Here is a 15,699-nt window from a genome sequence, read left to right as displayed (position 1 = left end):
AGGATGTCTTAAGATATTATTTTATTGGGGGGTGAGGGGGTAAATTGGCGGGTGAAGCGCGGGGCATTTTATTTTTAATATCCTCCAAAAAATTTTCCTCGGGGTAAGATTTACATTGGGGAGGGGGGACAAAAATATATAATGCCTCAAATTTACCTGATTTTTAAAGTTTAATGGCATTAGGCATTGCCTAATCGGCAATACGTGTTCATTGTTTTTTTATTTCTCTATTTTTAAATCTGGTCTATTTTGATCGTGTAGTTGGATTACATTTGTCACTAGATGCCAAAAGAGTTCATATATATCCTGTAAGTTTTATTTTAGTTATTAAGAGGGGGGGAAGTTTTGACACATTTGCATAAACAGTGAGTATAGGCTTTATCTTTGGACTGAGAGGATAGATTATTAAAGATAAAATCATTATTATTTGATGAATTTTCCAAAGTTTTAAAATTTTTTGGATAGGCCTCCAGGTTCAGGAGCTGCAGGCCTCCAGGTTCCGAAGCTGCAGGCCTCCAATTGGTCTCTGGACAGATAAATTTTTTTTTAAGATTTAGAGGTCAACTAATAAAACAAAATATGTACCTATCTTTTTGAATGTTATTTACATATTTGAAGAAAAAACATGCATAAATTTTTTTATAAGTTGACCTCTATCTCTTAGAAAATATTGTAATTCTTATTTTTACCTGTCCAGAGACCACCTGGAGGCCTGCAGCTCCTGAACCTGGAGGCCTATCCAAAAAATCTTAAATCTTGGGAAAATTCACCATATAAGAATGGTTTTATCTTTAATAACCTATCCTCTCAGTCCAAGGATAAAGCCTATACTCTCTGTTTACGCAAACGTGTCAAAACTCCCCCCCCCCCCCTCTTAATAATGCTTCTCTAAATGGCTTATATCAAGATGTTAGTTTGCTTGTTAATTTATCATTTTCTTAATTGAAACAAAAAAAAACAGAATTATGAAAAAGGATGATGATATCATACCTGTAGGACATGTAAGAATTTTAAAAGAAGAAAGAAAACTCTATGTGTCATAAAAGTTTAGTTTATAAAGGGTATAAAAAAGTGTAAATATTGTAAATAGTCAGAGATCTAAAGGGATAAGACAATGGCCAACAAATTGATGTACATCCTCATTCTTACCCCTTCTCTGCATTAAAATCAGTGTTTGAAACGTTTGGATATTCAACTTCATGATCCAAAAATTAAATTAAGTCCATAAAGTTGTTGAGCCAACGTTGTTATAAAACTTTGGCGACTAGAGTAATAAACAGCCCAATGTCCCCTCCCTGGTGAAAAAATCTGTATTTTTATATTACAAATCCTTGTTATTAGGGGTGTGAAGTAAAGTACCAGGCATTGGCCGTGTTTGCTGGAAGCTGGCCTACAGTACCTCATCCTACCCTTCTTCCAGGTAAATTATTTGGGGAATAGTCCCTTTCATGGCAACGCCCCTTAAGGGGCGATTCGTCGTATTTTTTAAATGGCTTGTTAAGGGTTATGTTATGTAAGTTAGGTTATATTGGGTTAGGTGATTTCCCCACAGGGTTAGGCAATTGGCCCCGCAGGGTTAGAGACCCTGCAGGGGCTAAAAATAGGAGAAAAGCTACTGTGAAAAATACAAAGAATCGCCCCTTAAGGTGCGTTGTCACGAAAGGGACTATACCCGTAATTTGATACCATCAACCAACAATGAGGTTTCATCCTTCAAGGTGAATTCAAGGAATCTTTATGTCAGGTACAACAAAATTCAGGGATCTAAAGGGATAAGACAATAGCCGATAAATTGAGATACATCCCCAATGATAATAAACAAAAGTACACATTGTGTAGATTAAAATTAGTGGTTTAAAAGTTTAAACACTTTACTTAATGAGCCAACCAATCAAAATTCACTAAAGTCCATAAAGTTGTTAAGCTAACGAATAAGAACGTTATTATAAAACTTTGGGGACTAGTGTAATAAACAGCCCATTGTCTTCTCTTGTTTTGCTTTTTTGAAGAAAGGCATCAAGCCTCTTTCTTCACTTTCTTTGGTTGTAACTTTTATATACCCAGGTAAAATGTCTTGGTTTAAAAAATATTGCTATTAGGGTTGGACCCGATATCCGTTATGGCCGGATATCAGGCCATTTTCAATAATTGGCCGGATACTGGATATTGAAACTTTCCGGATTCCAGACATTCGGCTGATTTTCAAAGTCGGATATCCGGTAATTTGCCAGGTTTCTGGCGTTGGCCAGATGTCAGGCCAGATACCGGATATCCGGTATTCGGCCCAACCCTAATTGCTAACATTTAGATTTTTTATAGGTGGAGAAGGGACTTTTGCCCCGAAGTTTAATATACCAGATGACCAGAACTACACATTCTACTATCTAAATCTCGCACTTGAGTCTAAACTACAAAAACAAAGTAAGTAATCTTCTTGTTTCATAGGTTTATCTATAATACAAAGTAGCTTGATGTCTGTCCGTCCGTCCGTCGGTTTGTCTGTCTGTCCCTTAAGATCTTGGTAACCACTGAACCGATTGGATTATACTCTTCAGGGAATATACCTAATGGTCCTGTGGTGGATTTAGGCTTTTTTCTAGGGGATGGGACACCCACAACTCCCCCAAAAACGAAAAAAAATCCCCCTCCCCATATTTTTCTTTTTAATGTATTAATGGTTGCATTGGTTGCATTGCATCTCCATTTTTTTAAAGTACCCTTTGGGGCAAAGCCTCTACAGGCTAGGGTCGAAGCCGCTAGTTATTATTATATCATAGTTGTTTTTGGGTAGAGGCATGTTTCCCTAAGTACAATATTTATACTTATGTACAATTTATTGACGCTTAAAAGATTCCATTTGAAATTACTGAAATTTTGATCTTTTTTGTTTTTGGCTATAATTAAAGGGAAGTGGGTAAGAATTTTGGATTGTAGGTAAATTTTCACTTAGAATTGTTTGTCAGAATCCTGGTCTCTTGCTCCTAATATCCTAGCTGTTTCAATGGATCTTACACCAGATTTTCATAATCCTATTATATAAAGTAGTTAGCGTTTTTTGTCTGTCCCGAAGGATCACGCTAACTGCTGAACCGAGATTGTTCTCCTGTACAATGAAGCTTCTTATAAATCCTGGGAAGGTTTAAAACTATTTTTGGGGAGGGTGTCTTTACCACCTTCCCGCCCCCCCCCCCAAAAAAAAGAAAAATATTTTTTTTACAATTTTAAAACCCAAATTTAAAATGTTATGAGGTCGAGCATTGAGTGCCCCTAGAGGCTTCTAGGGGCGTAGCTGCTAGTTTCTAATAAAGTGAAACACGCAGTGGGCTTCAATAAAAATCCCCCCCTCCACCCCATTTACCACATCCCCTTTCCTCCTACTGAAAAACAAACAAACTGACCAATAAATGACAGGGGAAATAGCAACCCAAATTAACGACATTTTTCCCTGTCATAATATCCACGTATGTATATGATATTCTACATACATTGCTTTAGCAAATTAAATACCAACCTTTTTTCTAACGTTGCAACAAAAATAATTTTAGTAAACATGCTGAAGAACTTTTTGGATAGCCAGCCAAATGGAATACATTTTGAGTGGAGAGGGGTTAGATATATAAACAATAAGGTAATTTTATTTAAAGTTTTTTACTTTTTAATAGAAGCTCAGCCAATGTTTAAATTTTTTTCTTAATACGACAGTTGATGAGACAGCGGTTCAAGTATATGTACTTGAGCGTGGAGCTAGAGCTGGCCTTGGGGGCTAGCATGAAAAAGAAGGATCAACAAAGGGGGAGGGGTTGGTAACTAACTCTTTCACTCGGGATATCAGATGTACCTTAGCATTTTAGTTTTTATACAGAATAACTTCCTACTTCGGGATTTAAAGAAATTTAATTGAAGTATTTTGATTTCATAGACGGATTGTTTTATCTGTGTCATCTAAAGATTAAAATATATTCTATAGGATATACTTTTTTATATTATGATCCTGTCTACTTTCAGCTGTAGAATAGTCATTCATCGCATCGCATTATAGACATCTTTCATTGGTTAGTAAAATAAATAGAATAATTCTAGTTTTGTCAACCGCGAGGAGCCGTAGACCCAGACTAATAAAAAGGATATTTTTTATGTTATCATTTTATTATTCGTTGAAAATTGTCTACATAGCTTCAATATGGCAAAGAAACGGTTCTAATCCAGCGGATATTAAACGGTTTCGAATCCTTATTGGAAATAGATTTCTTGTTTTCTAGGATGATCTGGATGCATGGAAATCCCTTTATGATCCACTTTATGGACGAAGAAATCCAAGGAAATATGATGACAATAGGTTGGTATTTATTTTTCTCGTATTCATTCGTATCCGGTGGATACGAACCGGTTCTCATCCATACGAAAAAACTATGTCTAGCAGCGTATTATATCTAGCTTTCTACGAATATAAAAATGCACAATCATAAGATTAAAACCAGTTATTTTAGTCCGTGCCTTCGGAACCTCGGGGCTAAAAAATGGTTTTAATCTTATGATTGTACATTTTTATATTCGTAGAAAGCTGTTTATAATACGATGCGAGAAATAACTATTCTACCATCCCTTGACTACTGCTTAAAATGTAGCGCATCCACTTGCTGGCATAAAGGTGGCAGGTTCGATTCCAAACTGCAACAAACAGATCTTTAGAATAGAGATATATATACAGACAACTACCTCCCTTCATTTTTCAAAGACCTCTTTCGTTTGCTTCTAAATAATTTTCTGCTACTTAGATGTGTTAATATAAGCGATACCATTGGTTGATTTTCAATGACCCAAAAGGAAGGTTGCACAAGACGATTGCGATGGGGAGATACAGTTATTTAACCCTTTCTCCTGCAATATAAGGAATGACCGTAAACGTTGCTGCTATGTCAGATGCAAATATAGCTGAAATGCATTGGCCAAAAACAGGCGCAACTTATTACTATACAAATGCACAATTTGATATGCATTTTAGACAATGGGTGTGCAATAATAGTTATTTCTTTCATTGTTTGATAAACCGCTTTCCGCGGATATAGAATGTACAATTATTAGATTAAAACCAGTTTTTTTAGCCCCGAGGTGCCGAAGGCACGGGCTAAAAAAATGGTTTTAATCTTATGATTGTACATTTCTATATTCGTAGAAAGCGGTTTATAATACGATGCTAGACATAATTTTTTCGTATTGATGAGAACCGGTTCCTGTCCACCGGATTCGAATGAATACGAGAAAATGGTTTATTTTCTGCAATACTTGTTGCATTCAACCTACTACAAATTAAATACTGGGTCATTGAAAATCAACCAATTGTGTCGCTTGTATTAACACAGCCAAGTAGCAGAAAATAATTTAGAAGTGGACGAAAGAGGTCTTTGAAAAAGAAAGGGAGGTAGTTGTATGTATATTCATCTATACTATAGATCTGTTTGTTAATTGATTTTTGAAGGCTTTGACGGCATATCATTAAATGTTTTGTTGAGTTCAAGGTGCAAAACAATTTACCATCCTTTTTGTTAAACATACAACTTTTATCGAAAAAGTATAGGTACTATTGTGTCAAAGCATTTAATAATTTATAATATCGGCTCATTTTACTTTTTAAAATTTATGCTTTTCTATAATAAGGGTCGCCCCGTTCGTCCGCAACTGTTAGCTCTTTTTGTTAATTAAGACATTTTAGAATTATCCTATTGATGTCAAACTTTGCAGGATGATTCCAATAACAGTTAAGTACGATTTCGAAAGTTTAGCAACTCTATAATCGTTGCGATAAAGTCCGTACTTTCATATAAAATATGTTGATTTTTAACTTTCTTGACCAAATTTGTTTGTATATTATAATTATCCCATACATCTGATTTTTGAATAATGATTCTTAGAACAACAAGGTAGGTACAAAATATAAGCGAATCATCTCTAATCAAGTCCTAAACATGTCAGTATCCTAAATTTGCGCAATTTTTCATTTTACCTTTCAATTATTATTCTGATTTTTAAGTTTAAAAGTTTCTGATTTTAAAAAAGAGTTAAATGTTTGTTTGTCCTACCGTTTCAGTGCTTTGCTTTTATAGATGTTGTCATCCTTGTTTATAATTATTTATAAGACACATTAGGTAATACTATTAACATAAAAAAACTATTTATTTAGAAACAACAAGATTGAAGTGACTCACACATTCAAAGCTCCACTTATCAGGCATTTTAAAGTAAGTAAAATGTTTGTTGAACATTCTTTTTAGTAGTTAAGCTACTCTATAATTCACTTTGTCTGTCCGTAACTCTATGGGGGAAATTCTTTGCTGTTGCATTGGAGATAGACAGCTGAAATTTTTGGTGAAGATTCCTTATATGAATGAGCATCAAGCGTATAATTTATTTTGTCTGTCAGCCATAAAGTTGTATGTGTTATACATCTATATTTAATACATTTATTGTGTAGACCAAAGAAGAGATGGACACTGGTAGCATGATAGGCCAGGCAGGATCAACTCTGGGTGGTGTCAGCAGCCTCACCTGCTCATCCATTGGCAGCCGTCCCACCAGCGCTCTATCACACTTCTCTGATAAAAGTAAGTTCATCTATTGGCAGCCGTCCCACCAGCGCTCTATCACACTTCTCGGATAAAAGTAAGTTTCACCAGCTCATCTCTAGAACTGGACACTGGTAGCATGATAGGCCAGGCAGGATCAACTGTGGGTGGTGTCAGCAGCCTAACCTGCTCATCCATTAGCAGCCGTCCCACCAGCTCTCTATCACACTTCTCGGATAAAAGTAAGTTTGACCAGCTCATCTATAGAACTGGACACTGGTAGCATGATAGGCCAGGCAGGATCAACTCTGGGTGGTGTCAGCAGCCTCACCTGCTCATCCATTGGCAGCCGTCCCACCAGCTCTCTATCACACTTCTCGGATAAAAGTAAGTTTCCAGCATATGGCTTCAAAACCGATTAATATCCATTGGATTTAAAACCTGCTCTCAGCTGAAAAAATCATGTATAAAAGTTTTTTTTATATAAATAATTTCCTGTAACCGAGATCATAAAAAAATGTCATCATTAAATAATATAAAATTTAGCATTGATGAATATTCTAAACCTTCAAATTTTTATTGTTTAATACGCTTTTTTGACTTATCATCATGATAATTATAAGCAGTGTTGCGGAGCCGGGAGCCGCCATAATCACAGACGGCTCCGTGGAGCCGGAACCGCACCAAAATCAAACGGCTCCGCAACGCTGATAGTTTCTAAATAGTTGGACAAATAAATAAATTCAACATTGAATGATTTTTAAAATGTTTTGTTCTTCTTTAGCTTTCAATAGCAGGAAAGATTCAAGTAAGCTATATATTTATTAAGCTTTATCAACAGAACTAGTGTCTCCAGATCTATCCGCCATTGCGGTGGAATATTATAGTATGTAGCAAATATCAAAATATGCAGTAGTAATGGCATTATTTAATTTGAATTTAATTTAGTGAATCACATATTTTTTCCTGGTAAATGGTTTAAACTACATCTATAGGGCATATATTTGAAATAATTTTAATTTTTTACCACGTAGTTTTTAAAATATCATGACTTGATAATTTTATGCAATTTATACCTACAGCTAGCTTCTTTTCACAAAAGACAGCGTAAAGACTAGTTTAGTGATAGCTAGTTGTTTGTTATTTGGTATATTTGCAACTTTTGCTTGAAATCATTTTTTTCTTGAATACACTTTATGCAACTATACATTTGTATTTTTTGATTTTTGAGCATATACTTTGTTTCAGTAATATCTGATCATACTGTAGCGGCTACTCATTTGAAGGAGCTGAGAGGGGGCTTAAAAAAGTTTCATTAAACCACCCTATGACCTAAATCTGAAATCCAAATAGCCTAAAACCATCACAGGGTCTATGTGTAGCTTACCAAATCAGTTCAGTGTTTAATGAGATCTTAAGTTTCGGACACTGAAAAAACCTTTCTACTTTAATGATAGGATAGCTGTTTATAGGTACTTTGTACTTCTCTTTTATTATTGGATGATTGTTCAATCTAAACATTATGATGAATGAATGAATGATAATGTTTTAGGGATCATGGAAAGAAAATGAAGTTGCGGATTTCGTCGCATTTTCACAGTAGCTTTTTCCCTATTTTTACTTAACCTAACCTAAAAAAAAACTTTAAAAAGCTACTAAGAAAATACGATGAAACCCGCAACTTCGTTTTCTTTCCATGACCCAGTTTTAGCAATACAGACAACCAACCCTTAAATAACATGACTATTCTAGTCGAAATTTATTTTTTACTACGGGATTTTTTACTTTGTATCGTAGATTAATTCGTTTTTTTTTTAACGTAGGTTGGAAGACAAGTGCTAGTATGATTGGCAATAGTATAGCGCGTAGTTCTGGCGGTCACAAGACCAGTTCTGGCGGTAACACAACCAGAACCTGGTACAATCCTTCTCAATATGAGTTCGGAGGCCTCAGGTCAGTATATATTTTCATACCCTTTCTTTCGAGAAGCGGAACTTTGTTATAAATTTCCATAGTCAGTTCGCCATTCCATAAGAAGAAGTGTAAATTTCTCAGCTGCCTTTAAACAGATATCAGAATAGTTATTTATCACATCGTATTATAGACTGCAAATATCAAAACAAAGAATTATAAGATTTCATGATTTTTATTTTTATATTCGTGGTAGACTGTCTGTAATATGCTGCTATACGTGTTTTTTTCAGTATTGCTGAGAGCCGGATCTAATCCCTCGGATATTGATCGATTTCGAGGCCATACTGGAAATGTTTTGTATAGATATTTCCTGAATCCATTACTTACATTGTAACTTTGTTCCTTCGCCAAAGGTGCAGAGGAAATGCAGTTTAATGAGTATCTATAATACAAAGTAGAACGATGTTTGTTTGTCTGTCTCTAAGTTTGTTTGTAGCGAAGGATCTCGCTAACCACTGAACCGATCGGGTTCTCCTTTACAGGGTAGCTTCTCATAGGTCCCGGAAGGTTTATAACTATTTTCTTGGTGGGTGGGACACCCCCAACCCCCCCCCAAAAAATGAAAATACCCCCCCCCCCAAAAAAAAAAAAATTTATTTTCTTCCATTTTTCTTTTAAATCTAAAATACGAAAAATTTGTTTGATCAACCCTCTTGGAGCAAAGCCGCTAGTGGTATTAAATAGACCTTTGAAATTTAAAGTGAAGATTCCCTTGAAAAATACACTTCACATCAACTTTACTTATTAATAAATATTTAAGTAAAAGAATAGAGGAGGCATATTAAACTTTGCCCACAGCGCGGGGACCCTGTAACCATTTTTTGTTTGGTCTTTTAAATCAGCTAATAGTGTTGGAACATTTTTTATAAAAATTTTAAAAAAAGGGTCTTTAAAATGAGCTATTACCGTTGGGAATATAAACACAGCCGAGTCAATACAAAATAACAGAAAAAGAATTTGTTAGCAGATGATAAGGGCTTGTGATAAGGGCGTACACTACACAACTTTGGCCAGGTAGTTGTTGAAGGATTATACGTCTATACTTATATATTAATTAACTAGTGGCTTTGCCCCAAGAGGCAATTAAAAAAAAAATGAGTACCTCTGGTGCAGGTGCTGCAACTTTCTATTTAAATTAACTGCCCCTTGGAGGGGGGATTTCTTTGTTTTTAGGGTGGTGGTTGGTGTCCCATACCCCCAAGAAAATAGCCCTGAAATTTCCCTGAAGAGTATAATCCAATCGGTTCAGTGGTTACCGAAATCTTAAGGGACGGACAGACAGACAAACGGACAGACAGACAGACATCAAGCTACTTTGTATTATACACTATTTTTTGTATTATAACTATCTTTTTATTTTAGATTGAAGACTGAAGTAAAGGAGGAGTTGGTAGACATGGACAGTGGTTTTCTTGGGGAGCCCGCATTCAAGAGAATGAAAGCTGAGTAACTCACACTCTACCAGGGGTGTATTGTATATTCTGTATGGAGTCCCTGGCTAAAGGAGAGGGAGGGGGGGTAAATAAAAAAAATATGGGAAAGGGTAAAAAAAGAGTTTTTATTTTATCCTCATTGGGGGAAAAAATAGGATAAACGCAGGAGTCTCAAACGTCGGAGTGGACAATTAACCTAACCTAATTTGTATAGAAATACTAAAACTCCTGCGTTTGTCCACTCCGCCGTTTGGGACTCCTGTGTTTGTCCTGGAACCCATTTTTCCATTTGCCCCATTCTGGGGAAAAAAATAGGGGGGCTGTGAAAAAAATTAATCTTGTTTAGAATAGGAATACACCCCAGACTAGAACCTGTACCTGTCCTGTCCTGTTTGCTGGAGCCATCAGTCACACCTGCTTACCTGGATTAAAAAGTACCTGAACTTTTCGCACATTTTTGTATTCACCGCATTTACACTTCATTTTGATAATCTTCACAAAGAAAACTTTGTATTTTAAAGCATTTTTAAATTTTTTTGGGTATGTGTAAATTTTTTCTTCCAGTCTTAGTGGTTGTGAGGTTGATCCCAACCCAAAGAATTGGTTAAGACTGTTAAAAAAAGCACAACATGACGTTTTAAACTCGTTCTGACATTGGTTAACTTAACATTGTTGTGGTGATCTGGAAAATTTTCACAAAAAAAGAAAAATTTTCCAAAATTCTCTAATCTACCACCAGAGTATAGACTTCCAAAGGTGGGGGAGGCAAGGGGTTTTGGGTATAGTCCCTAACATCGCACCTTATGGGGCGATCTTCGTATTTTTCACAGTAGCTTTTCTCCTATTTCTAGCCCCTGCGGGGGGCTCTAATCCTGGGGGGCCAATTACCTAACCCTGTGGGACAATCACCTAACCCAATATAACCTTACCTAACATAAAATAACCTATAAAAAATACGACGAATCGCCCCTTATGGGGCGATGTTACGAAAGGGACTATTCCCGGGGTTTTTACCCCACCCCCCCCCCCACACACACACAAACTTGAAACCCTTCGTTATACCCTCCCACAAAATTGAAAAAAAACGGCCCCAAAACCTTTGAAACCTCTCGATTTACCCCCTAAAATTTTTTTTTTACATTCTTACACAGGAGTAGTTTTTTATTGCAATTATGGTCAGTGGCGAAGGGATTTTTTTTCTTTGTTTTAACCATTTTATTTTAGAATGTTTTTTATTTTTTAAATTTAGCTCCTAATTATACCATACCTTTATTTGACATAAAAATTCATGCTGCTTTTGTTAATTTTTCATCTTGAAAACTTTTGTCAGATAAACTTAGTTTTATTCATGTATTAAGATGTTTTTTTTAAAGTAATTTTTAAGGTGACGATTTCTTTAATTTGGGTCAGTCCGTCCATCCGTAACCGATAGATCTTTTCGTTAATTTAGTCCTATCCATTTCAAACTTTGTATGATGATTCCTGTAGTAGTTTGGTACGATTTAGAAAGCGTATCAACTCTATAATAGTTATCCTAATATCCATACGTCCATTTAAAACATGCCGATTTTTATCAGTATTTAGTCAGTTCGAAGTAAATTCACTAACAACTTTGTTTAGACTTATACATTCATATTCTCCTTATTTAGATTTTTCACCGTGTAAATTTACCATTTTAGAGCTTCGTTTTTATGGATGTTGTCATCGTTGTTTATGTAATTCTGATTAATCCTTATACTAAAGTAACAGGATGTTTGTCTGTCTGTGTGTTTGTACCGAAGGATCTCGCTAACCGCTGAACCAATCGGGTTCTCCCTAACAGGGTAGCTTCTCATAGGTCCCGGGAAGGTTTATAACTATTTTCTTGGGGGGTGTAACACCCCCCCCCCAAAAAAAAAAAAGAATTTACATTTTTTAATTAAAATTAAAAATGAGGAGAGTGGGGGCGACCCCCAACCACAAAAAAAAAAAAATTTTCTTTTAAAATCTAAAATAATAAATTGGGTTATCAAATTCGACTCTACCCTACGCAAGTGCCCCTAGAGGCCTCTAGAAGCGTAACCGCTAGTTATGTAATATAGTAATATTAATGTGATATTTAATTAACCTGAAACTTCAAGATAAACATTTCATAGATTTAAGAAAAATTTGTAGCCCAATTTTTTGCGATGATAAAAATTTAATATTATGCGATACAATCTTTCTGGTATAGGCCCCTTCGAGGCAACGCCTCTTAAGGGGCGTTTCGTCGTATTTTCAAAGTAGAATTTCTCCTATTTCTAGCCTCTGTGGGGGGGGGGGGGCTATAACCATGCAGGGCAATCACCTAACATAACCTAAGATAACCTATCAAAAGCTACTGTGAAAATACTACAAAACGCCCCTTAAGAGGCGTTGTCACGAAAGGGACTATACCCAAATCTTTCTCTTTGAACAATCCAATGTTTTCTAAAAACAGCAATACACTAAAAAAGATATTACAATCAAAGTTCAAATTCGTTTCTTATTATAGAAACTAAATATTCTATTTTTTCAATTTACAGAATTTTTAGTGATTTGTTGAGGAGCTCCGAGCCTTAAGTTTTCTAAAAATTAGTTTGTTGGACAAAAAAACTTTTTTTGCTTCATATGGCTCTTATAAAATTAACCTTTTTAAAATCTTTTTCTACCTGACCCACAATTTACCGCTTTTTAGTCATTATAACAAAACAATTTCGAGATAAAGGGAGGAGTAGGTTGCGCTAAAAATCCGTAAAGATGTTAGTTTTAAGGCTTAGAAATAGTAGTAGAACGATAATATTCACTAAATATGTGTATTTCTTATGGAAAAGAACTATAGACAAATTGAAATTTTTTTAAGTTAACATATATATACATTTTTATCGTTCTACTACTATTTTTAACTTAAAACTCAAAACCTTTATGGATTTTTAGCGCCACCTACTCCTCCCTTAGTAACTTTTAGAGAACGAAATGATATATTTTACTAATTTTGTACGAAAATTCTTATGTAAATTTGTTTTTCTCAATAAATCATAATATTTTTATTTGGTGTTATTTTCACATTTTTGTTTGTCTGCTCGTAATTTACCCTCTGTGGAAAACTGCAAAAAAAATTCAAGTCAAATGCCCCAAACCAATGCAATGAAGAAAATAAAATATAGATTATTAACTTCCGTCAATAGTACGTGGGTTAAACAAAGCAATACTTTTTCATATTCTAATAATGTATCTGTTTTCATTTAGAAGAAGAGTGGTTACCTAATCCCTCCCCTTCAATCGTGGGAATTTATGTGTCCTAACTTTTGTGTTGTTTTAACCCATTCGTGACGAGCTCCCAAAGTTCATAGTTCTGATTTTTAATAATTATGCAACAGAATTCAAAAAGTAAGGTGTCAAATTAAAGATCTTACTAATTTTGTTCATAATGGTAATTTTCTTTTTTTGTTGCGTTTTAGTACCTTAAAACCAACTTATTTAAAAAAAAAACTTAAATTGCTTCAAAAAAAGGTCTACAATTGCATATCTAAATTCTATGGATCATTTTACATTTATTACTTACTAAAAGCACCGACTAGCTATTTTTATAAAAATCACAAAAGTTAGGACACGTTCTTTATACAGGATGCTCTAGATTAAGTCTTGAACTCGATGAAGATTCCTGTCTCAATGAGGTAATATTAAATGTATAAGTAATCAAAAAAATTACTTGTCCCAAGTGGTGGAGACTCGTTTTGTCTGATTGCAATAATTGCTCTCTGTTCTTTTGTAGACACTCGGCTTTGTTTATCATTCTAACGTTATTAGCTGATTTCAAAGACCCAATATAATATCAGAACAAGGTCTCCGCCCTGTGGGCAGAGTTACATATAGTCCATGCCCCTGGCCTTCTAATCATTTATTTTAATAATTAAGAACAGCTCTTCATATTTTCTTGTGACCCAGACCAATATTAGGCTTTTCTGAAAAGCAGAGCAGGTATAAATAGAAAAGAAAATAGGCGAGCAGTGGGGCATTATACCTAAACTAGCGGCTACGCCCCTAGAGGCATCTAGTAGCACTTTAATGTTTTTTTTTATCTCATGTCTATGTTGCTTTCAAGTCTCTAGGCAAAAGTGAGAATATTAAAAACATTTTCGATTTTTTGTGATTTTCTGTGAGTTTAAATCTAGTTTTTTTAGCCCCGAGGTGCCGAAGGCACCGGCTAAAAAAACTGGTTTAATCTTAGATTGTACATTTTTATATTCTTAGAAAGCCTGGATATAATATGATGCTAGGCATAGCTTTTTCGTATGGATGGGAACCGGATTCGAATGAATACGAGAAAAAAATTCAAATAGACCAAGATGACGCGTACTGGTTTAAGGGTATCTTTTTCATTAACTTAAAAAGAGAAAAATTGTGTAAAAAGGAAATTTAGAAAAGAGTTTCTCTGAAAAGGATTTCATGACTTGAACGTGAGGCTAGCTGGAGGCAACCCAGGGATCTAAAGGGATAAGACAATGGACGATAAATTGACGAACATCCCAAATGATTATACACAAAATTACCACTGCTGTAGATTAAAATTAGTTAAAAGGTTTCAACACTATTTAATTAAACAACGAATTAAATTCATTAAAAGCCCCCAAAGTTGTTATGTCAAGAAAACGATATTATGAAACTTTGGGGACTAGTGCAATAAACAGCCTAATGTCCCCTCCTTCCCTGACATCTTCAACACAAAAAATCTCATTCAGTTTTTATTCATTTTCAATTCGTTTCAGTTTGGTAATACTCACGGATCAAAGGATACAAATATATTGTCATTTTTTTCATTTAATTAAGTAACAGGATCTCTGTGTGTGTATGTACCCAAGGATTTCGCTAACCACAGAACCGATATGGTTCTCCTTAACAGGGTAGCTTCTGGAAAGGTTGATAGCTTTTTGAATTCATGGCTCAGTACAGATTCTAATCCAACGGATATTGTTCATTTTCCAAGCCATGAAATTTAAAAAAAATCCATTCTAGATTGAATCCTATTTTATTATTTGAAAAAAAAATAAGTTTTAAAAGGCGTATTTGCTCATATTTTTTATCCAATGGTCTCGTCCTTAGCCTCTAAAGGCTTTATCTCAAAGTGGTATGGGGTGTCCTCCTATTTGGGGGATATGGGAGGGAGGGGTGAGCTAGATTTCTTCCAAGGGCATATTTCCAGCTTATGAAATTAATCGAAAATAAATCACGAAATCATGAATTTTGGAACAGATTTTTAAAAGAATTTTACGTGTCCCTAGAAGCCTCTAGAGGCGTTGCCGCTAGTACAGAATATACTTCCATTTATGGGATTTGATTATAATGATGTACCTTGTTGTCCTAGGAATCATTATTACAAAAATTAGTTGAATAGGATAATTTGTAAAAACAAAAAAGGTTAAAATTGAGCATGTTTTAAATGGGAGCATGGACTTTCTTATAACGATTATATTGTTGCTAGGCTACAGACGGACCGACCGACCATAATTGAAGAAAAGTCTTGCTTTTTATTATACTATTGGCTACGCCCCTAGAGGCCTCTAGTGGCACTTTAAATGTTTGGGGTTTTAAAAAAATAATACGATACCTTGCAATGTTGCGAAGGATTCTCTATCAAATTATTACGATACTTTGCAATGTTACGTAGGAGTCTCTATTCGAGAAGAAAAAAAATCGATTTATTGTGATTTCTCTTGGGAGGGTGGTGGTACCCT

The 15,699-nt window shown here is 35.0% G+C and overlaps 1 protein-coding gene across 1 annotated transcript in view; it reads left to right on the top strand.

Annotated features, from left to right (window-relative positions):
• Positions 1-15,699, top strand: part of LOC145330586 (uncharacterized) — a 377,605-nt gene that overhangs the window by 16,886 nt on the left and 345,020 nt on the right. The window contains exons 15-23 of the mRNA XM_080175220.1: positions 262-308; positions 1,342-1,420; positions 2,320-2,421; positions 3,546-3,628; positions 4,260-4,336; positions 6,179-6,236; positions 6,470-6,599; positions 8,384-8,513; positions 9,897-9,996. Of these exons, the coding sequence (XP_080031346.1) occupies positions 262-308; positions 1,342-1,420; positions 2,320-2,421; positions 3,546-3,628; positions 4,260-4,336; positions 6,179-6,236; positions 6,470-6,599; positions 8,384-8,513; positions 9,897-9,984 (794 nt within the window). The 3' untranslated portion in view covers positions 9,985-9,996. The remainder of the gene's footprint in view (positions 1-261; positions 309-1,341; positions 1,421-2,319; positions 2,422-3,545; positions 3,629-4,259; positions 4,337-6,178; positions 6,237-6,469; positions 6,600-8,383; positions 8,514-9,896; positions 9,997-15,699) is intronic.

The sequence above is a fragment of the Acartia tonsa genome, chromosome 10 (assembly GCF_053477335.1).
Source record: "Acartia tonsa isolate MP-2025a chromosome 10, ASM5347733v1, whole genome shotgun sequence".
NCBI classification, from domain to species: domain Eukaryota; kingdom Metazoa; phylum Arthropoda; class Copepoda; order Calanoida; family Acartiidae; genus Acartia; species Acartia tonsa.
The sequence above is the reverse complement of the archived record's forward strand: the minus strand, read 5'-3'. Positions and strand labels throughout refer to the sequence as shown.